The sequence below is a fragment of the Ptychodera flava genome, chromosome 8 (assembly GCF_041260155.1).
Source record: "Ptychodera flava strain L36383 chromosome 8, AS_Pfla_20210202, whole genome shotgun sequence".
NCBI classification, from domain to species: Eukaryota; Metazoa; Hemichordata; class Enteropneusta; family Ptychoderidae; genus Ptychodera; species Ptychodera flava.
Genome location: NC_091935.1, coordinates 30179072 through 30202584, shown reverse-complemented (window position 1 = coordinate 30202584; position 23513 = coordinate 30179072). Strand labels below are relative to the sequence as shown.

The window sequence follows — 23513 nt, the reverse complement described above, 5'->3', positions numbered from 1 at the left end:
AGCCTACTTCTACTCAGAAATTGGAAGCGAATTTACATCTTGTAGCGACGCTAGAACGTCAATATCTTCCTCGAATCGAAATTATGAGGATCCCGACAAACTGTGACTTATGGTGCCGAGAAAAACTGTCGACTTCACTCGTCGAGTAGGTATCTTTGAAACTAGACCGAGTGTTAAATTTTAAAAACAGGGACGGATAATGTAAAGGGCAAGTGTGCAGATTTGGGCTCGAAAGTTTCGGTTAGTTGTGTTGTTGAGTTCAGCGTTTCTGAATAACATAAGATGGATCGAAATAATATGTACACGAGGCAAACGTACTATTGCCATTGTCAACGCAATATTTATCATTCCTGTGGGCCCCTGTATCATTTACGGTGACATCAGTTACGACATACGAACCCAGACGTCAGCACTTCATTCAAATAACTAGCATTGCATTACCTTTTTTATACTGTATAGATACACGAACAGATTTATACATAGCGTAAGTACGGACGGACGGACGAAAGCATTTGTACAGATGCGTTTATGCATACACAAATACATACCGTGGACCATCGTACCGTACCGTACAAACATGCACAAATAAATTTCACCAAAACTCGTCTCTGCTCATTGTAGCATGTTTTAGTATACAGGGTCAATGTAATCTACATATGTTGAGACATATTCGATCTCTACACTCATTAGTTGAACGCCCTCTTGCCCTCAAGGTCAGCTGGATTTCGATGCGAGGATAGCCTTAGTGAAAGTGGTTTCTAAGACTAAGACAACATCATGCTCTGTGGATGAGTAATGAAAGACATCAGATGTCAAATATATGAGTTGATACATTTCTGATTTGCGGATAAGCAGCATGCGATAAATACTTCCCTTGAACAAATAATGAAAGTATTTCAAATCGTGAAAAATAGACGAGACGTTCTGAAGCCGGCTGCGATGTGTAAAACATTGCAGACTTATTTTGATGAAGTACTAGGTATAATGTTGCAGTCTCCGTTACCCAGACTGCACTGCGGTGGTCTCATGTTGCTGTTATTCAAATAACAACCGATTTTACGCGCATGATTTCAGTGGGCTCTTTCGGTACAAATCACCGCATTTTCTTATTGCTCTTTGGAAGGACATCAACAAATATCTCTCCAAGGATGGAAAGGGTTCGTTTATTTCGTCAGAACAGAGATAGTCCACCGCTGGTAGACATGGCAGCTAAACGCTGCCGACAGTGACGATGGTATACCAGTAGTTTGGAAAAGTGAAAATTCTCGATCGCTTCTGCAAAAACTTCAAAGGACAAAAGAAATTGATACATGAGAATTTAATGCATCTTCAGCAATGTGGTGTAAAAAACGTATATAGATAACGGACACGCTATAACTGCTGTGATTAAGAAATTATTGTCACTTTTTGGACTGTTCATTGAAGCATCGCGAATCATTGCCTGTTCATTAAGTCTTAAATATTCAGACCAAAAGTTATGTTCATCAAATATACAGTCGACTGTATTCTTAACTGTTCGATTGCATCACGGGAAGCTACACCTTAAAGAAGCAGCACAGTTATTAAATAAATTTACCATTTCACCTTGTCCTCAAATAGTACAGTGATCTGAATTTCGTTATAAACTGCTCTGTCTCGCAAAAAGAACACATTGATCATACGTTTCCGCAACATTTACCTTTCTTCTTTCATTTCAATCAAGTTCAAAAGTTCGGCAAACGCGAGCGCGGGTTCTGTCATTTCATACCCTCTAGAAGATGCACTGATAGTTAATTACGTCATGATATCCACTGAGAAGACGAGTACATGACTCGACTTAAATTTTATCACTTGACTGTTTTCTGGGAGTTACTTTAATATGCAACCCTCCCTCCGCCCTCAGTACTAGCATCAGCGCTCTTCTGACAATTGCGTCTTCATCCACTGATAATGTAAAGTTCCTGAGAATCAACGAGATGCATACTTTCATCTCATTCATTGCGAAATTCTGGCCGATGCAATTCCTGTTAAAGAAAGAAAGAAAGAAAGAAGGACATGAAATTGACATTGTGAAAATCGGCGTTGCATCATTTTTTCGTGTTTTTGCATTTATACCTCCAGTGTATGAATCCGTATCGTGTTGTGTTATAGTTATATGCCACTTTGCTGTATGTGTAACGTGGTACCCGCAGTATTATGTACCATATACATGAGGTTCACGAAAACGATCGGATTTGCCTGGTCGGTCAGAAACCATGCCAAATCGTAGACTGACAAAAACAAAAAGAATTTGCAATATTATCAAACGACGGCGCTGTCACATCAAGCACTGTTTGGTACAAACTATTAGGTTTTTGCATTGACACCGTCTGTGCAGGATAAATCATACATTTCGACTTATCGTGTTCTGATCTATCATGTTGTCAAATAATGGCAGCTTACTTCAAAGGAAATAGCACAGCTATCTACATGGTGAGCAATTATATGTGACTGTACAGCAAACTCAAGTCCATGGTGCAACTACTATTGTATAAACTATGAAGGAAGTTTTATTTGTGCATCATAGAGGATTTTCAGCACCAACTTTTGTGAAATCACTATTAGTACTGAGCATACCGGAAAACCACTGAATCACTTTGGATTGTGTAGTGCCTATTTTCACTCTAGGTATAGGGCAAAATTTTTTCTGTTGGCTTGATTTTGACAAAAGAATCGAATTTCCTCCAGAAATAAAATTTAAGCGCAAAACCGACCTGGATTAAAGGGAAACCGTCGTCGGAACTGCGCCTGTGCGAGTTTCTTGTTGACAAACAATGTATTTTGTGCTCGATATCTAGATGCACCTCATCATCATCACAGCTGCAACATTTAAAGTATACAATGTAGATTATAACAGACATCAATCATCATCGTACCTTGGATACAGTGTTTACATTGGCCGTATGGAGTCCCATACGACCTTTGAGCGCAGTCCCGCCGACTGTATCCCTTTAATCTGGCGGTAGATTTTGTTGTTCTGCTAGGTGAGACGTACCTGATAAAGTTTTGGTACCATTACGACTTTTCATGAAGCGACGCATGTACAATTTTTCGAATGACGAAAAATGCGTTGTGGAATGGTCCTCATATTTAATCTCATGACTTTTAACATTATGAACTTACCCTGGTCGCGATGAAACTTTCCCTCAAATCAAACGATACCAAAGAGATACGTTAATACAAATGGACCCTTTGGTTTTCCGCTGAGGCTAGTTAAACTACCGTAAATGCTGTTTCATGACAATATACACACCTTGGACCTGCCGAGAATGGCAAATAGGAGTGAGACCGTCTGTCCTTCGAGTTTTCCAGCGAAAATCTTTCTGGGTCATAGGTGTATGGGTCTGGCCAAACACTCGTGTTGTGGTGAAGACCAAGGATATTAATGGCGATTATTTGTCCTAATAAATATACAGACAAAGAAGCTATTTTATCTCTTTATGGAAGTGACTAAGTTAGAATACGGAATAAAATAAATCAAATGTTGCTTTTCCACAATACCATAATGCGCAGCAAACTGTTATAACCCCAAAATCATTTCCGTGTATTCATATGCCACAGTAGTTTTCTCATTCGAAAACGAGACGCGAATGCAAGAAACAATACCAATTTATAGTACTACCTGCTGGTACAGTGACGTCGAGATCGGGAAACTTCAACGGCCGTTCAAGTCTCCTGGCTGTGACAGGCACCGCTGGATAGAGACGAAGACTTTCTTTGATGCACATGGTTAGGTACGTGAGTTTGCTTAAGTCATCCCTTTTCCAGGCAATAAAGGAAATAGTAATGATATCATCGGTGTTTGATCAGGGGATGCAGTATCAAGAACATTAATTACGGAATGAAAATCGTCGTAAAAGCGTTGTACTGTTTAACGGCAGTATCAATAGAGCGCCGCAGAGAAGCCAACGGATATCGCACAAGCAGGAATACTTAATAATCAAAAAAAAATATGTAACTTGCACCATAGACAGTAGTCTAGAGGGGGAAAGATTGCTTGCGCTTACATAAATACTAGTGTGTGAGGGCGTAAAACAGATTAAGAAAGAGTAATGTGAATTAAAAGTTCTGCAAGCAACCTACCATGACCATTCGTCTTCTTCTTTCTCGTCTAAAAGTTCATCGATTTCTCGGCGACATTTCTCTTGATATTGAGGATGCGTAGCAAGGTTATACAAACACCAGGATATTGAACTTGCTGTGGTGTCGTGCCCTTCAAACATAAACGTGTCCACTTCGTCTTGGATCTCCTGGTCCGTCAGACCTTTCCCATCCTCGTCCTGGATGGGAAGGGAAAATTAGAGGCAAAGTTAACACATAAGGATGAAACGTATGAAACGTATGATGGCATCTCATTCAAGCAAAATCTAGTACGTGTTCTATTTTCTAGTATGCTATCACATTTCAGTATCATTTCAGGAATGCATCACACATTTTCGCTCGATTATGGGGCTACCCAGCACATGATGTCGCGCGACAATCAGAGAATGGGCTAACGGAGAGAAGGATATGGCGAAATGTAGAGATATACGTGGAGGAAATGTGACTAAATTGTCATATTTTGCTTTATATCCAAACAAACTAGAGTAGATACATTCTCCCGCCTTACCCGTGCAGCCAGCAATATATCCAAGAAATCCACATATTTTCTTGTATTATCTTTCTTTCCTTCGTTTAGAACTCGTCTTCGATCTCGGATGACCTTCTTGGAGTGACCGTGAACTTCATTCAGAGCTCTTCTCCACCTGAAACCCTCCGGCGTCATGTGATAGATTGCGTCACTGTAGAAGGGTGGGAAGTTCACCCTCTTCATGATAAGATCGGAAAGCTTGTAGACTCCCCGGATGTACGGATGAGCATCTCTGAAAAAAAACCGCAGAAATGGTGTGACTGCTTCGCATGCATGCTTATATTAGTTGAAGAGAGGATATTGAAAGCATTGTCGACTAACTTTCGCACTTTGAGAGAATGCACCTCGGGGACAGATATTTGGACTCTCAAACTTTTACAATTCTTTTCTGATATACTACTTGTGGGGGTTCATTTTAAAGCTCTTGGTGTTAGAAAACCTTTTACTGGCATAGTTTTTCGAAATTCGAAAATTTAATTTTTCTCCATAGAGTTAACACAGGGATGGTGGCCATTTTTAATTACATCAGTAAATCGTTGGTTATTTGTTTCTCTAGTACTAAAATTTGCACGGTGACCCCGATTTTTATTCTTGATTTTCAAAGAGAATGGTTGAAAGATTCCTTATGAAAGTTTGAGCAAACGTTTAAGTGTTTCACTTTCGAGGCGCATACTACCTTAATAAAAGTCTAACTTCTGCATTTACGGTCGGGTTGAAGATAGTAAATTCTCCACGTAGAACTCACCCTTTAGTTTGACAGTGACTCTCCTGGCTAAATACGCACATAAGTAAACTATCCAAAGTCATCAGGCTGATATTTGAGAACATCTCAAGGGGTCCATCTCCACACTTAGCTTTCCACTTATGCTGTAATGAAATGATTGACATGTGTCAGTTACAGTTGTGTGCATATTGATACCACTGGGGTCCTGAACTTAGTCTTGCATAGTCAAAAATGAAATCCCATCGTGCAGTGAAGGTCCTCTATTCATTATGTCCATTTCTGACATCCAGTGATACTCTTGGTCACACACCTTACCTTCATAATTGGAGTTGCGGCTTCGTCAAGTTCATGGACAAAATTGTAAGTGCACAACGAGCCTTTTTAATGGATACTCACGCCTTTGCTCCACCTCTGTATGTCACTTACCAGCATGGTATTGACTGAATGATTAAACAGTTTAACGTAAGGTTTTAGGATGTCGAAGTGAAATCCTGGAGTCAGCAGTTTTCTGTTCCTGGTCCATTTCTTTCCCTCGCTGATTAGCAAGCCTTCTCCCAGCCATGGCTTAACCAGTCCGTAGACAAATTCATCTTTGGGCTCTGACGGAAGAGTGAGAATAATATGTGTGGACAAGGAGCCTATAATGTTGATCAGGGTGTGAACCTACGTAATCCTCTCACCCCTTTTACAGTTATGTCTCTACGGTCCTACCGTACCACAAAAACTGTGTGTTAATTTATTCCACGTTCATGCGAATAGAGTAGAATGCATATCATTTGCCTCGTTATACTGCTATCGCTGTAGCTGTAATTGTATCGGCAATGCTTGAAAATTAATCGTACCAGTCAGAAAAGAAACATCGGCTACACAATTACCTGTTGTTGCCAGGATGGGTTGTAGTGTTGATGGGTGGTGACAGAGCAGTACACAGTGGAAAGGCCCTAACCATACCGGCATCGCATGGGGGTGCTCTACGGTGATATCACACATGAACTGGAGGGTTTCTTCTTTGTTCAGTGTTAACTGATGGAAAATAAAGTCACATGCAGAAAGGCATTACAATGTACATGTTGTGCCCGACAACCAACATACTCTCTATGCAGTTGAAAACTCGAACATAGTTGAGCGCATCCAAGACTTGCTCCAAGTCTGCGGGCATATAAATATTAAAACAGAATAAATTGCGGGAATAAACTTTAGCAGACTGTCGCGTTAGTAGTAGGCTGTTGCGCAGATCGTGAGTTGAACCCTTGGCTTGCCCAGCGAGTAACTGTTGCCGAGAAAAACCAAGCGACTGGGGGCCAGTCTAAGCGTATGCGTCCATTTATCCATCCATTCCTTCTAATTTTTTTTTTTTTTTTGAAAAAGATAAATTTATTTCAACATAGTCACAAATAAAACAAATCTACATAACTGTGAATGCGTTAAAATTATAATGCGTCTTGTGTGAAAAAACAAATAATTAGCTGTTTGATTACAAAGATCATCATATGAATGCATTCAGGATGCATTCTTCTCCTTCAAGTCTTACAAGGCTTGAAAACTTTGTGATAAAATCCTCAGTTTTGTTCATCATCTTATAAATGAAATACAATGTATTCATCCATGAGGAGAGATGACATTTCAATTGCATGACATAGGATTGAAGGGAAACTTTAATCCCATCAAGAGTAACCGCATTTCGAATATTCCAAACTGTATATTTTACAAAGGAAGTAATGCAGTAAATAATGTCAGATGTTGCATTATTATCATTTTCGATTCCTGCAATTGCTAATCTTTTGATATTGATATTATTATCAAAGTTGTGGTTTCTGACAGAGAAAGAAATACATTTCTGCTAGATTGATAACATATTTACACTCAAATAAGATGTGTTCCAGTGTTTCTTCTTGGCCACAAATATGGCATTTCCTATCACTTAAATTGAAAGTTTTGGCCAAGCTTCCTGTGACTAGGCCTCGATGGAAAATCTTCCAATTTAATCATTTACTGAATTGCTGACAATTTCTGTTGAATTAAGACGGCTGAATAGAGTAGCTTTGTAACTGTTAGTAAGACTTAGATTCTCAGCCCATTTTGACCAATCTGACCTCTGACTGCTTGCCATTTCTTATCAACTAATTCCAATAAAGTGACTTGGTTTGACCTCACTTTTTGTCAGACCATAATTCTCTAAGTCTAAGATATCATAGTTTTCTTCATTTTGGATGTTTGAAGAAATGATTTGTTTCCAGGAATCTGGAATAGCATTGAGGAGTGTTTCATACTCTGTTTTGATTTCCTCTTGCACATGTCTATTTGTACCTCCTCTAATTTTTGCAATTATTTCCCATTGTTGAAGCCAGTCATTTCTGTCATCATTCCAGATGTCCCTAAGCCTTAAAATTCCACTCTTTGACCATTTGTCATAAAAGAGGACACTTCCTTCATTCTTAATATTGTCGATATACCACAGAACTTCTCTAAGAAGATTCTGTTTTGATGTTGGCAGATTCACTCTTGTAAGTCTAAGTGACTTCCAGGTATTTAACATATCCCCATACACCATTGGGGTTCGTTTGTTGTTGACTTTGAAATTGAGATGGAGGTAGTGATAATCACTATTAAGTTTATTGTCATAACTCGCTATGAAATATTTTGATAAGCTGGCCCATTTAGGGGTCCCCTTATCTGGATTTTTCTCAAATAGTTTCATAAGCCACTTTAATTGGAGTGCATTAATTTTTTCTTCAATGTCGACAACTTTTTTGCCACAGTCATCATATCTTTGAATGAAAATACCCCTTTTTATAACTTCTCGTTTACCTCTCCATTCCTTCTAATTCTTTGATCAACTTTGGTCAGTGCGCCATCAACGTTAGAAAACAGACATAGTTGCTATCGTGTTATGACTCACACAGTACATACAAGTCACGGTCGCTCTATGGACTGTGAACAGGTACAGATACTGCTGGGTGAGAACCGTCACGCAAAGAAGGACACTACTATTCACCTTCTGTGAGTTCCTTCCGTGTTGGCTGGTATTATAGAGTGTGAATTTCGCTTGATCAAGCCTCGCCGGCTCCCAATACTTGGTGTATATAGTAGGCTCGCCCGATCTGATAACAGACCTCACACGGTCGCGCCCGTAGATACGTACATTGTAACACATGAGTATTGATGACAGAACACCGCCTCAATGTATTAATATCCCGCTAGTACTTTTCAAGAATTAATCAACATGGTATCTAACTTACCATCTCCAAATGTCCAAAGATTGTATGTCTGTATGTGTCTATGGTTGAAAAGTCCCTGACTGCAATCTCTGACGCCCAGCGCATTTTTAACAGTTTGACAACGGCAAGTGCACTCTGCATTCCCGCCAAAATAACAACAGAAACGACGGCTATCATGACGACTTCCCATCGTAGACTCAGCTGCCTTGACAGTGACTCTAACCAAGAACCACTGTTTAACGTCGAGTGCACGAACTCTGAGAATGAACCCGTAAACATGGTTTTGCCCGCGCTCGCTACCATAAACTCGTGCGTTACTTTACAGCGGCACGGCTGGGGCTTATCGTTGCCGTATTACGTCACTCCCTACTTGGTACAGCCATGACATAAGGGAGTGTCCACATCGCAGAGCAGGGGGAGGGCTTCGGCCGGTAATGTTGGTCTAGTTTTCCCGACAAGATAACGGAGGAAATGTTTTTATATTACATAAGAATATATTTTAGGTCTCTAAATTTTTACGGCAAGTCATCATTACATTCCTCCGGAAGTTTGGGTTATTAAAACTACACATGAATGACGTATTTTGGCACATCAACAATAATGGTGCCGAACTACTTGGTACTATTGAGCTAAATAAGAGCTGACTGCTCCCTTGAGATTGGCAACTGATAGTCTGACGATCTTTGACCGGCCACAGATATGGAACGTTCGATATGGAACGATTGGTCCACCGAATGTCCAGTGAACGGTTGAAGATCTGACTACGTCCCCATGGTTCAGAAAGAGGTCTGGCTTTGGGGACTTTTAATAATTTGTTTGTTTGTTTATTAATTTATTTATTCATCTATTATTCACCCATCTATCATTTTATTCATCGATCTGTTTATTTGTATTTGTGTTTGTTTGTTTATTCGCCCGGTTTTACACGAGACTGAAGACTTTCTTTAGAAAACAGTTCAAAGTAAACTGTAGAAAGATTGTGGGACGTTGATACCTCCTAATAGATGTACAAAGTCTTTCTTGAAAATGGTAAGATATGGTATTTCTAGGACTTCTGTGACTACCACATCATATCTTTGGGAACAAGAAAGCTTTATCTTCTTTACCGACATAGGGAGATAATTAAAACCACCGGACAATAAGCTTACAGAGGGCTCGAAATTAGCGGTAGTCCCGCGTCCACAGACTACCAACTTTTCCCTGGGGCTACCAAAGTCCATGAAATGGTAGCCCACACGGACTACCAAAGCCTGGGACATGAAATACTTGGCGTGCGATGTCTGTCACTTTCGGAAGAGCTAAATGCAGTCAACATGCAGTTTAATTTGTTTGAAGCAATGATCTTTCATCTATCGAGAGTTTTTTTCTGGTGACTATTACAATTTTCACTGCTATGTTGTTGTTTTCACAAGATGCAGAGCGTTTGATACTGGAATGTTGAGTTGCTTTTCCGTTTGCAGTCTTTGCATGCCAGTTCCAGGTGCCGCCAACTGGTAAATTTCATGAATTTCGCAAAATCATCACAAAACATGTTTTGAAGGCTGATATACCGATTTTTCGTATTTTTGACCTTGACCCAAAATTTGGAAGGGAAAGTAGAGCTGTTCGTAACTGCCCTCCCACTGGCATACTCGGAAAATATGCCCTCCCACTGAATTTTGATGCCCGCTGCCCTCCAGTATCTATAGTCTGCCCGCTCCCCACTCCCCACAACTTTTCACGCTCCCCTCTGCCCTCTCCCCACTACTGAAATTTCCCATTGCCAACTAGATGCTAATAGGCAACCCAGATCAACGCAAACCGTGGAGCAGCTGGCAGTATAGCTTGGAACATTGCTACCCCCTAAGTAAGGCGCTAAATCTCCCCTCAAGTTCTATCAACGTTACCACGCCGCTTTCCCCTCCCTCTACGTATCTTCCTGTGCCCACTGTCAAAAATTTTCTCCCCGCCCACTGAAAATAGTGAAATTTCTTCCCCGCCCACAGTAAATATAGATTTTTTCTCCCCGCCCGCTGATTAGTTTTGAAATTTACCCGCCCGCTGAAAAACTTCGCACGAACACCTTTTTGCACGAACAGCTTAGTTGGCGGCACCTGCAGTTCACACCATACTGTTGATCGGCAGCATACAAGACGTACTTGTGTCAAGTTTTGGGGTTTTGATGCTGAATTTCACAAAACTGTCACTTCTATATCAAGAGATTGTGTAATCAGTTTGATTTTCGAAATAGTAATGTAAAACACTGTGTCAGTACAGCTTGGCTGAGTTTCGCTGTCTTTTATCTAGGGTTGTCGATCAGTATCAATGTATTACGTTCTGTATAGAGAGACTCGGGTGTAACAAGGCATGCCAGTTCATAAAGATCATGAGAATATTTTTTCTGTTTTTCTTTACTCAAGTTACAATTTCTTTGGATGTATAAGCCGATTTTGAAAGTGATAGAAAGTGTTAAAATGTACATAAATTAGCATAAATTAAGCTTTCGTGACACATAACATGGGATTTCTCGAGTTGAAGCCCCTAGTTTTACTGCTATTTTGTGTTGCTGAACCGGGGCTTATACTCGGACGAGTACAGTATCCCTAAACTAAAATATTCATGGACTACCAGCCATTGTCACTGGGCTACCAACTTCAGAAAATGGTAGCCCAAGTGGACTACCAGGGTAAAAAGTTAATTTCGAGCCCTGTTAGGTTTTAGACATTCATCGTAATCTTCCTTCTTTCTCTGACAATTCTTTAAAAAAGCTTTTTTCTTGACTGAATAGAGCAAAATGATGAACAAAATCACACTTTCCCCGAGAAAATGGGCAAATATGCGTGCCGATTTACCTTCGGAAAGCCCAACTATATACGTGGCGAGTCTCACAGTCGCTGACTTGGAAGTTAATCACGTGATCGATTTCTAAACCTAACCAGGAACGCACAATCCAATCACGTGATTTCATTATGACGTCACTGTTTTTACGAACGCGCAATCGAATTCTTAGAGAGTTGTGCTACAAGTGTGTTCTACCACGCACACAATCTGTTTTCCTCGCCCTTCTCTCGTGTTGAAACGGAATTTCACCGAAAACTCAATCATGATTGTGACAGTCTGGCTGTTTTTCACTCAAATATTACCTTCCGTGGTGAACAGCGTTTCATCTTCCGAGAGGTACGTGACAAAATACTGGTGTATGATTTTCAGAGTACACCGCAACAAAACACCTCAGATCATGGCATTGTCATTGAACATCACTGAGTTGTCTAAGTTACATGAAGTAAGTAAGTCTTTTTAGTTTTTATTTAATTCACAACCAACAACCAACATATCTCGGCTCGATTATCTTTAACAGGGTAACTCTGGAAGAAAAGCGAAGTATCCACGATGAACTTGTGGAAATGAAAAAAGCTAAAAGCAAGGAAGAAGTCCTGGATACGTTGTATCGCAGGAGCAAGGAAGAACTCTCGGCTATGGTGCTGGACCAAGACGATGTCATCGATGACATGCAGGAACAACTGGACCGAGAAAACGACAAGAACAAGAAACTGAAAAGTGAAATGGAAGATCTGAAGACACAGCATTCTTACGAATATGTTCCAAAGGAACTAGAGAGAGTGGATTCATATGAACCACGAAAAGAGGGAGAAGGAAACGTGTTCTACTGAAGCTTGAACTCATGTAGTCAGCTAATTTCAAAATAACGTATTATTGTAATAATATTGTTTATATTAAAAAGTTTCCTTATCGACTATCTGATTCCAATGTGTCAATTTTTCAGGTGCCTGTAATTATATGTATATTATCTGCCTACTACAAAGGTTCTATGAAAAGAAGTATATAATATTCAATATTCAGAAAAAAATCATTGGACGACGTGATATTATAAGATAACTTTGATTTCAAGAATTATTTAATATGTAAACATGGTGTAAGCAAATTTCTTTCTCTTCATTGAAAAAAATGGGAACATAAAGATATTGCTTTCAGCATATTGTAAAACATGTAAATACAGAGCTTTAGAAGTATACGCTTTGCAATGCGGTACGGCCATCGTTGTCTTATGATCACTGTGTCACTGTCACTGTCGCTCGCTTACAAACCAGGGCCAATGTGCACTTGTTTTTCTTTACGTCTTAACATATTAATTCACATCATGTGACAATGGAAAGTATACTCGACAGCACACAATACTTGAGAACAGGTGGAGAAAATAACATCTTTACAACTTCAGTCGAGCACTTGTGCCCAATGGCACTTGTTTTGCTGAACAACGAGCTATTCCCTATGTTAGCAGAAAAGTTGACCCTTAAAGAGCGTGTTTCTCCAGGCCAAACCCATAACCTGCCTTCTCAACTTGAGCTCGGAAACCACCAGCTATGCATGCTTAGGATAAATCGTTGCATTTCCCAAAGTGAACTGTAAAATTCTTAAAAGTTAGAGGAACTTTTTTTTTAAATGGAACAACTCTTATTGAAATCATTTTTTACATTAGAAATAACAATTACTTTCAACGTTTCTTATCTACATGCCAGTATTGCACGCAGGTTAAAGGTATACAGTCACCTGTAATCTAAATATGCCCAAATATGGTGAAAGGAGCGTTCTTTGGTATTCAAAATGCCCATGTGAGGGCGCTGTTTTTAAAAAGCGGCCACCCGCTTAAAATCTGTGATTGGTTAGATTTTCTCTTTCCATGGTGACTGCGGCAAAATTGGAACGGGTGACAGTATACCTTTAATAACCGAAGTTTATCGCGACAGTACGATACAAAATGTAATCGACTTAATGTGCATGATGAAGGATCGCAAGTCGTTTGCAACGATAACTTAAATTGTTATCCCCACCATCTATCTATCTATCTAGCAAATTTGTATAGCGCCAAATTTCCAAAGATAAACAATGCTCAGTGGCGCTTAACGTTACAATGAAAATGCTCTCTGGAAGATGTAAGTTTTTAATCGTCTTTTGAAAATGTTGACATAAGGAGAGGTAAGGTATCAACGAATTGAAGCCATTGAAGAGGAGTAGACCTTATTCCAAGCTTTGATAGACGCTGTAAAAGTGTGTCATTCGGCTCATTATATCATCGACAGTTTCTTTAATGGAAGATACGGTAGATGTGGTATCGGATTTCTTGTGTATTATCTATTTCGTGAAAAGAATTCTAGTCACAAAGACATGCAAGCACATAGAAAGAGCGAATAGTGAATGGTCAGCAGTATTCAGTTTCATTTAATTTGGTTGCGTTTTCTTGGCTGGACGCTGACGTGTAAGCCATTTTCTGTTCGAAGCACGATGTTGAATAATCGTCTGACGGTCACGTCTTCATCGATGGATAGGACGAAGTTCCTCAGAATCAACGAGATGCACACTTTCATTTCGTTCATTGCAAAATTCTGACCGATGCAATTTCTGTGAAATGAAAAGAAATTTAAACTATATCGCACTGCATTAAACTGTTAAAATAACTTTCTGTTATAGCATCTTATATGTCTTGTGGTCATTCAGTGCTACTTTATGTACTGTGCTACGTAGCTATAGGTATGTGCTGAGTGCTTGGTTTTGCGGTTGTGTACCTAAACCGTGGCATTCAGAAAGTCTTTGCATCTTGATTTATCTGATGGTAATTGACATGATATTAATCTGTACACAGTTGTTTTGTAATGGTAAGAATATTGCTTCGTTGTGTTGTTTTATGTGGTGTGCAGCAATGATTTTCTTTGCATGAAGTTATGTTGTTTGACAAAAGTCAAATTGTAATGTCAAATAACTGTTATTGGGAGTTACTATCAAAAGACAATGATTGTTGGACGTTCCAGGTTAAATCATAGACAGTATAGAGGTCCCCCCTCTACTGTCTATGGTTAAATACAATACCTTGGGCCGGCCGAAAATGGCAAATAGCAGTGCGGCGGCCTGTCTTTGCAACGTTCTGGCAAGAAACGGTCAGGGTCATAGATGTAAGAATCTGGCCAAAACTGCGGGTTGTGATGAAGCCCCATGATGTTGACAACTATCAGTTGATCTGCAAATAAAGTTAACCAACAGAAGCAAAGAAGGTTGTGAGGTACATTTATGCAGACGTCGAGTCAGAAGCTATATAGCCATGTCGTGCAAATCCATATTGTGAGCTTTGTTCTTGTCATTGAACTTCGATTCAACAAAATATCACACTGCGTGTTCGGTAATGTGATAAATCATAGACAGTATAGGGGGAATTCCCCCTGTACGGTCTATGGATAAATCGAATTATCGCTTGGCATAAATTTTCTGCACAAGCTTTCATGTTTGTAAGATTGCTCTATATCCCAATTCTTCGACGTGAAGACTTCAAACTGCGTTGAGGGCAAAGACACTTTTTTCCAAAAACTACATATAGCTGGAGGGAAATACCCAATACATCAAACACGCGGTGCAAACTGGTTATATGTTATTATAACACGCCACATGCTCATTCCGTGTCGCGATTTGCCAGAGTATGTCACGTGACGAGAAAATAGATACGTCTAGTCCCCGCCAAATCGACAAAAGTGACGTCAGAGGGTATTTTTGAATAGCTATTTCCCTAGGGAAATAGTTGTGACCAAATTTGGAAAAGTGCCCGGTCACGTGACCGTAGTGTCGTCTGCAGCTTTGCAACAATGGCGGGTGACTAGAACGTGATGTGCGTACGGGATAGGTGACGACACTTTCTCTAAAACAGATTTTCCAACATTTTCCAACATTCCAACAGCGTAGGAACTTGAATAGCTCATCGACGGAAAAGATTAAGGTGCAACTAAGGATGTCACTAGGTATGCTAAGAATATTTTTTGAAAGAAAGTGGTACCACGTACAACTGAAAGCTCTGTGGAAACATCGCCCAGTAAACTTGTCACAATGGATTGTTGCGGTGCAAAATATCAAAACACATTAAAAACTATATGACAATACAAAATGAGCATGTGGCGTGTTATAAAACACCTATAGCCTGGTCTTTATTCGGGCTATAACGCTCGTCTATTACCCCTCGTGGCCGTGTGTTACCAGAAACACATCGCAATACCCCTCGGCCTACGGCCTCGGGGAATAGCGATCTGTTTCTGGTAACACACGGCCCCTCGGGGTAATAGACGGTCGCTATAGCCCTCATGACCAGGCAATAGGTGTTTAATATGACATTGAGTGCCTGGAAACGACACCATTTCCGGAGATGACGCCCTCAAGGGCAGGTGATTGATCGACCTCAAGATAACATTTGCACATCCACAGAAACAAACTTTCTGAACCACAATATATTACTGTAACTGCGTGTGTGGCACCTACCAGCCGGAATAGTGACTTTCAGCTTTGGTAAGTGCAACGGATGTTCAGTCCGCCGTGCGATGATCGGAAGGCCTGGATTCAGACGCATATTCTCTTTAATACACATAGTCAGATAGGGAAGTTTACCCAGGTCATCCCTGTGAAAATATTTTGAAATTTTCTCATATTATCTCTGAAGCAAGTGATTTTCAATGTCGACTTGATGGATTCAACGGGCTGTGCTATTATTTACATCTGTTACGTCACACATGGCAGCTTTGATTGCTTTCTCTGATTTTTTTTTTTACTCGTTTATTGCTTTTATGAAAGTTTTACATTCTTATTTGAACAAAATTGGTAACCATCTTATATAAAATTTCCCTTTTGAAAGCAGCTTTCCTTTCAGTAAATCAATAATCTAAATAAAAATATCAATACATAACTGGTTGTAACTGGGTGAAAACATACAGAATAGTAATAAGTTTTTTTTTCTTTACTTGTCTTTTACAAGTTGTGAGAAAGCACTTTCATGTTCTCTTAATCGCACTTCGGCGTTAAAAATTCAAATAAATTAATATTTTGCAGCTTATTTGTATCTTGTAAAGCATCCATGACTTATAGATGGTGAACATTGCTACTACTATAAGAAGATTAACAACTTTGTTTTGATTTGGTAGACCACATAAAAGTGTCTTCAAGGTGATCTCTACATGACAATGAAAGTTTTGTCGTAAAAAGGATTGAAAGTCTCTCCAGAAAAGCTTAACACGCTCACACTCTATGAACATATGACAAAGGTCATTTGTTGACATACAGATCTGACAAAGACTGGTTTCCATTATTTTCCACCTGTACAGATTTGATTGCTTTCTCTGATGGTAAACAATGGGTAGAGAATATTGAAAGTAGCGTATCTTGACTTTTCCACATTATAGTAAAAAACTGAATCTATGTGGGTTTTAACATAAAAATTCAAGTGTTGGACGAATGTAAATTTACCTAGTTCATTATAAAACAACAACTCAGTGAATTGTATGATTAGGTTTACGTCTGTGACTGCAGTATCTCGCAAGGCCTGACTGAGTACAGGGACTGTAACAATCGAGCCGACAATTAAAATGGACTAACCATGACAATTCCTCTTCATCTTTTCCGTCCAGAACTCCATCGATTTCTTCGCGACATTTCTCTTGATAACGAGGATGCCTGGCGAGGTTGTACAGACACCAGGATATTGAACTTGCTGTGGTGTCGTGGCCTTCAAACATAAATGTGTCCACTTCCTCTTGGATCTCCTGGTCCGTCAGACCCTTGCCATCTTCATCCTGCGCAAGGCGGTAAAGAATTAAAATTGGCATAAAGTGGCCGATTTACATATCAGATATTCTGTGAAACGTGTATATCAGTGAGTCATTATTCCACCTTTGCTCTCCGAGAATAGGTCACAGTTTGTTTCCACGTACATGCATGAAGATTGTCATATCTGACGAGCTCATTTTTACACAAATCACTGTTGCTTTTTGATCTGGGGATTTTACTCATCAATGCACTAAGCAAAAATGGTTGTTTTCGGCCAGTGCACGCATTCCTCGAAAGCGTTCGCGTACTTTTTCTTTTCTGTGGAGCAAAGATTGACAATGGAGAAAATGAGGTCTATTTGAAAAGGTCGAAGATGATGAGCTTGATTCAAACTGCCTCTTCTGTCAGCATTCAAATGCCCAGAATTCAATAAAATACATTAAACGTAACATATGAATCTATGTTTGGTGAGCAGATTGACTGACTCGAAGGGAAAAATATAAACAATGGCGCTGTCGCCTTATTTCGAAAAAATCCGTGAACAGAAAGTTTTTTCTTTGGCCTATGAGACATACCCCTCTAATAATGTTAGTCTTACCCGTGCAGTCAGCAGTATATCTAAGAAATCTACATGTTTTCTTGAGGTGTCTGTCTTTCCTTCCTTTAAAATTCGTCTTCGATCTTTGATCACCTTTTTAGAGTAACCGTGAACTTCGGTCAGAGCTTTTCTATATTTGAAACCATCCGGTGTCATGTGGAAAATTGCGTCACTGTAGTAGGGTGGGAAGCTCACTCTCTTCGTGACAAGATCGGAAAGCTTGTAGACTCCCCGGATGTACGGATGCATATTCCTTTGAACGAATTTGGTGAAAATGCGTTATTCTGCACATGTCTCTTTGGTCCTGATTTTACCGTACATGTATATTTAAATTCATGAAAGCAAACGGGGTCATTTTCATGCGGGGGGGGGGATGGAAATAATATCCTAAAGGATTATGACGATATACGAACTCATGGTGACATTATGATATTGTTGTGTTGTGGTAGTATCTCGTCATAACGGTGCAATCTTTTGAATTGTCAAACATGAAGACTGCGCCTCTGCGTGCGCTTTCGTTACCAACATCTGCCATGGCGAAAACAGCCGTCAGTGCTGAATCCTACGTATCTGTCCGACACCATTGCTGCTTTCCGTTTTTAGACCCTTTTCTTAAGTCTGGTTTCTCGCTCTCGGTTCACGATGTTTACGATCACGGTGTTGTACAGACCACCATTTCGTGCAGGATGCGGAAGATTTTAGACAGGGCGACAAAAACTATTGCCAGGATTTCGTTCCGGACAAGAAAGAGCGTGTTTATATGTACCGTGATGACCAGCAATGTATTTATTACGGTTCTGAAAACTTTTCTAACAAAAAAATTATTTTGTAAAGATTCAAAACCCAGATCTACTCCAGTATAGTAAAGGAAAGCGAATGGCATGTGACTCAACTTCCATTCCTCGCATAGGATACCCATGAAGCATTGCACTTACTCTTCTGTCTGGCAGTGACTTTGCTGACTGAAGATACACATCAGTAAGCTGTCTAAGGTCATCAGGCTGATATTGCTGAACATCTCAAGCGGTCCATTTTGCCACGTGCTATTCCACTTTTGCTGAAAACAGTACAGTAGTTGTTTTTCGAGAGCGAGAAAAAAGTATGCTATCCCTTTGGACAATGTATGTGTGCTGATAAAACTTTCTGACATTGAAATGATTCAAATGTTTGAACGAGAGAAGCAACGAAATCAAAGTTTCTCTTCAAACTGGAAATATTGTATTTGGGAAAAAATGTTCGAATCTGTCTTTGTCATTAATGGTTTCACACAAACATATATATCATCTTGAAACTGTTTTATCTGATCCAAGCCTGTCAAATTTTAAATATATATATATATTATATATATATATATATATATATATATATATATATATATATATATATATATATATATATATATATATATATATAATTTTTTTAACGACTAGCTTCAAATTTACAGTCAGGAAAACCCTTGCTAGCTGTAGCCACTTGAGCAACTGACCGTTTCACGGTGGCGTCATAACAAAGATATATGCGTTACATACCAGCATTGCCCTTGTTGAGTCGTTGAAAACTTTCACGTATGGTTTTAGGATGTCAAAGTGAAACCCTGGAGTCAGAAGTTTTCTGTTCCTGGTCCATTTCTTTCCTTTGCTGATCAACAAGCCATCTCCGAGCCATGATTTCGCGAGTCCGTACATTAATTCATCCTTCGGCTCTGAAGAATAGAATGATAAATGTGATCCTTACGAACAAAATGTGCGTTTCAGACTTTCGATATGTGCACTCAGAAAGCCGGAGAACACAGTATAACACAGTATCGCTACCATGACTACCAACCCACCACAACTACCACCATCGCCATCATCATCATTATCGTAATTGGCGCCCACCTTTATTATCTTCATTAGTTGCTACCACCTTCAAAGATGACCTCGCCCTTCAATGTTTAATTGTTATGAAAGAATATTTTATAATAAAATCGTGCAACATTAATTTGATTAACTTAATCTTGCCGCATTTACTCGAACTTTAGATTCCACGTTCAATTATTTTTTCAGTTGCAGCTCTTTCGTGTTCTCATTATTAATATATGGGAAGGAATTTTTTTGGCGAAAGGTTAAAGGTGAACAAATGATAAATGTGATATTTACAAATTATACCAAATTACTGTCGCAGTTGGTATGGAAGTTAATTAAAATATGCCAAAAAAAAAGAAATCATCCTTCGTAATGGTTAGGCATGACAGATTATTGTGTCTGCTTTTCAGCGGATGAATAAAAATCATAGGGAGAGTAGGGCGAAGAGACCCCTTTGAGAAGTTCTCTTAATCTGCCAAGTCTTCCTATCATATTGTCCAGTGTCGCGTGGAACAATGTTCGTAAACCACAGTGCCGATATGATGGACCTCATTACTAATAAATGCCAATATAATTGTAAATTTTGTTAAACGTCTACAGATAACAGCTTTTCTTCTTTTCAGCCCATTTCTTCGCTCATGGAAAGACCAATTTATACACACAGGCGTAGTGTGGTTTTTTTTCAATGAAACGCCAGAAGTTACCTGCAGTCGCCAGTAGAGGTTGTACTGTATCTGGGTGATGGCACACCAAAGCGCAGTGAAATGGGCCTAGCCATAACGGTATAGCGTAGGGATAAGCGTCCGTGATATCGCTGGCTATCTGCATAGTTTCTTCTTGGTTTATTGTAATCTGTGTAAATAATAGCTCGCCGTCGTCAAATCAAAGATCAAGGACCATGGATCAGATAGATCATCGGATTGAAACAAACATGGCTAGACTGATAAAAGTTCTTTGATCGTAACTTGCTGTAATGATATTATCGATCGTACAAGTACGCTCTTTGCACCGGCGTTGAAAAACGTCCCATCCAAAGTCTGCAACGATTAATCTTTCACATTAGATAACTATTACATAGATAACTATTATACTGACAAGTCGGCGTTGTTTTTTTAAAAGTACGGTCACCGTGGTTCTCTATGGCAGTGACCATCCGCATGACAACCACTGTGTTCACCTTAAAATAAAAGCCGCCTTCTTGCTTGATTGCTTGGGCGAGGACATTATTAAACTTGTACTAGTCAGATATTCATGACATTGTAGAAGTCTGATCAACGGACAAGGGCAAGTGAAGGCCCAAGGTGACAGGGATCGGGGAAACTGTAAAGGGTGATGTCTTGCAATAGACTATGTTCATATTTTTACGTGCACGAGGAGCCTTGGTTTCTCGACATGGTACTAAATGTCTTTTCAAAATACACGCACTGACAGTGGAAACGAGCGACCACATTGAGGCATTTGCACTGGTTTCGGCTACTATACTGAATACAGCACGGGTATATAGGAAGCGAAAGCTGAATCTGCTCCCCGTCGAGAGTAACAAGCATGAAATTTTAGCTGTTTCGTCGAGCTATCAACGGTATCAGACGGGCTGTAGGTAGGTAGACACTACTGAAGCTACTATACCGACCCACATTTCAACATAAAAAACACTCTTCCCTTTGAAAAGTCTCATTCAAGTAAGTGAATGGCCATTGAGGTAGGTCAGTGAGGCAAACTAACTCAACACATTAAATGAGACAAACTATCAGCTTGTCGTTTTACTTACAAGTTCGAGATGGCCCAAAATAGGATGCCTGTACATTTCAATGGTCGGGAAGGCTTTGACGGCCTCCGTTGAAGCCCATCGCATCTTCAGTAGTTTCACCACCACTAGGAGCAGTTGTAAAGCGAGTAAGATCGCCGTGAACGCAAACACAATCGTGAAAGTCTCCCATCTTGGAATTATCTGCCTAGATATCTCCGACCACGCACCAACATCTGCGAAAGAGTAGAAAAAATCTAGGACTGAGTCCATGATCATGTTACCACCAATAAGCTTATTTCAAAGTCTAGAATGACCAAAATTTGAAACGTTCCACGCCCCGAAAAATGTGCGTGTTTGCATCAGTGCATATAACTATCGCGCGGGTGAGTGATAAAATCCTAGTGTACGTGCAGTTGTTGTTGACGTGATTAGTCCAACAAATCGGTTAGAATTTCGGTCACAGGGGGCGCTACAAGGTAAAGTTCGGCGTAGAAGTCGACATATCCAAGCCATATGATACTTGATGGTAAAGGATGAGCCTTTAACGCATTCCTAAAATGATATCACTTTTTTAATATTTCGTGGGGTTTTTATTTCGTCTTTCAAGCTAAACAGCTATCTTTTCATAACAATTCTCTGTGCTTTTATTTGTTTACTTAACATGTTTACAGTTATGTAGATTTGACGTTGTTTGTTATTAAATGTTATTTAAAGTAAAAAGGGTCGACCTTGCAGTCTTTCTATGCTTTCCCATAAAATCAAGGCAAGGCTAGATGAAGCATTGCCCGTTCACATGACATAGGAGTCCCACAGCAAACGCTAGTGCGATGAAGAAAAGGCTGACACGTAGTATTTCTTACGGAAATTTTTTACAAGTACAAAAGTAGACTTTACGTACTTTTCCGAGGTCTCGGCAACTCGTGCAAATGTAAAACGAATTGCCTGATGAACTAAATTACTGAATCATTTTGGAAGAGCAAAGGTATGGAAAGGTGTCCTAAATGAACTCGTTGATGACGTAGCTGGTCGCCTAGTCATCATTTGACTGAAAGAGACCCGGAACTATTTTCAACTTGACAACTTCGGGTTTTAAAAATGACCAAATGACACGTTTTGCATAGGAAGTGCAAGTTTTAAAAAATGTATGCATTAAAAAAATCGATAAACCGCGTAACATCACTACGCCATTCGATGATAAATATCGCTCTATTTTTGACGAATATTCATCAATCATGGAAATAAAGCATATAAATGTCATCTGCATATAAGAATGGCATGTGATACAAACAATAGCCCAAACAAGGGACTATGAACTCGTGAGGCAGGAGACCTTTTGCCCTACTGACGTAGGGCAAATGGTCACCTGACCTCGGGCACATAGTCCCGTGTTTGGGTTATAATATTGGGATGATCATTTGTTATATTGTGATGTGTAGGCTATTCATAACATCGTGATTCGCAACATAAGTAACACACATCACAATATCACAAATGGAATGATTATGGCCATTTTCCAAAGTAACCTTTTATTGATTTTATGGAGCAAAGTGATAAACGAAAGTCAAACTCTCCTGACAAATGCTTACTTGTATGCTTAGCATTTTTCTCAGAATACCATTCTGCACTACTTAGTGAGTCTCGCAGTAGTCTTTGGTGCGGGACGCGTTATTCATGTGTTCGATTTATAAAACCAACCAGACACACGGAACCTAGTCACGTGATTTCATTATGACGTCACTGTTCTGACAAGCGCATAATCGAATTCACGTTTAGAGCGCTCTTCTAGAAGTGTTTTCTACAACAAAGAAAGTGTTTGGCTCGTCCTTCTCTTACTTTAAAACGAAATTTCCTCCAAATATCAATCATGATTGTGACAGTCTGGCTGTTTTTCGCTCACGTGTTACCTTCCGTGGTGAACAGAGTTTCGTCTGCCGAGAGGTAAGAGTCAAAAATACTGTTGTGTTGTTTTAAAGTAATCCACAGCATCAACATACCTACGAATGTTGTATCATATTCTATCGAACGTCAGTGATGTAGTCTGACTGGTACGTCTATTCAGTTTATTGCATTTAATACAAATCAGGGCTTTTTGTGGTTCACAGGGTAACTCTGGAAGAAAAGCGAAGTATCCACGATGAACTTGTGGAAATGAAAAAAGCTAAAAGC

General features: G+C 39.6%; 3 protein-coding genes across 3 annotated transcripts; 1 reads left to right on the top strand and 2 right to left on the bottom strand.

Annotated features, from left to right (window-relative positions):
• Positions 1 to 428: 428 nt before the first annotated feature.
• LOC139139017 (leukotriene-B4 omega-hydroxylase 3-like) lies at positions 429 to 8964 on the bottom strand. Its single transcript, XM_070707705.1, has 9 exons — positions 8612 to 8964; positions 6248 to 6395; positions 5799 to 5971; positions 5394 to 5515; positions 4628 to 4880; positions 4102 to 4298; positions 3641 to 3777; positions 3272 to 3419; positions 429 to 2003 (listed from the first exon to the last, which is right to left on the bottom strand). The coding sequence occupies exons 1-9, from the start codon at positions 8891 to 8893 to the stop codon at positions 1817 to 1819; spliced, it is 1647 nt and encodes a 548-aa protein (XP_070563806.1). The 5' UTR covers positions 8894 to 8964; the 3' UTR covers positions 429 to 1816.
• Positions 8965 to 11556: 2592 nt separating this feature from the next.
• LOC139139021 (uncharacterized) lies at positions 11557 to 12324 on the top strand. The gene is made up of 2 exons (XM_070707711.1): positions 11557 to 11746; positions 11928 to 12324. The coding sequence occupies exons 1-2, from the start codon at positions 11673 to 11675 to the stop codon at positions 12238 to 12240; spliced, it is 387 nt and encodes a 128-aa protein (XP_070563812.1). The 5' UTR covers positions 11557 to 11672; the 3' UTR covers positions 12241 to 12324.
• Positions 12325 to 12468: 144 nt separating this feature from the next.
• LOC139139019 (ultra-long-chain fatty acid omega-hydroxylase-like) lies at positions 12469 to 21747 on the bottom strand. Its single transcript, XM_070707707.1, has 9 exons — positions 21369 to 21747; positions 20305 to 20452; positions 19286 to 19458; positions 18692 to 18813; positions 17757 to 18009; positions 16988 to 17184; positions 15881 to 16017; positions 14453 to 14600; positions 12469 to 13987 (listed from the first exon to the last, which is right to left on the bottom strand). The coding sequence occupies exons 1-9, from the start codon at positions 21621 to 21623 to the stop codon at positions 13804 to 13806; spliced, it is 1617 nt and encodes a 538-aa protein (XP_070563808.1). The 5' UTR covers positions 21624 to 21747; the 3' UTR covers positions 12469 to 13803.
• Between the last annotated feature and the right edge of the window lie 1766 nt (positions 21748 to 23513).

Coding starts and splice junctions, on each gene's coding strand:
- LOC139139019 (XM_070707707.1), bottom strand. CDS start 21,623: ATGATCATGGACTCAGTCCTAGATTTTTTCTACTCTTTCGCAGATGTT. Junction 18,814..19,285: donor ACTCAACAAGGGCAATGCTG/GTATGTAACGCA, acceptor TACTGTTTTCAG/CAAAAGTGGAATAGCACGTG. Junction 17,185..17,756: donor ATATACTGCTGACTGCACGG/GTAAGACTAACA, acceptor CGCCTTGCGCAG/GATGAAGATGGCAAGGGTCT.
- LOC139139021 (XM_070707711.1), top strand. CDS start 11,673: ATGATTGTGACAGTCTGGCTGTTTTTCACTCAAATATTACCTTCCGTG. Junction 11,747..11,927: donor AGCGTTTCATCTTCCGAGAG/GTACGTGACAAA, acceptor TATCTTTAACAG/GGTAACTCTGGAAGAAAAGC.
- LOC139139017 (XM_070707705.1), bottom strand. CDS start 8,893: ATGGTAGCGAGCGCGGGCAAAACCATGTTTACGGGTTCATTCTCAGAG. Junction 6,396..8,611: donor TCTTTGGACATTTGGAGATG/GTAAGTTAGATA, acceptor ATTTTCCATCAG/TTAACACTGAACAAAGAAGA. Junction 4,299..4,627: donor ATATATTGCTGGCTGCACGG/GTAAGGCGGGAG, acceptor CTTCCCATCCAG/GACGAGGATGGGAAAGGTCT.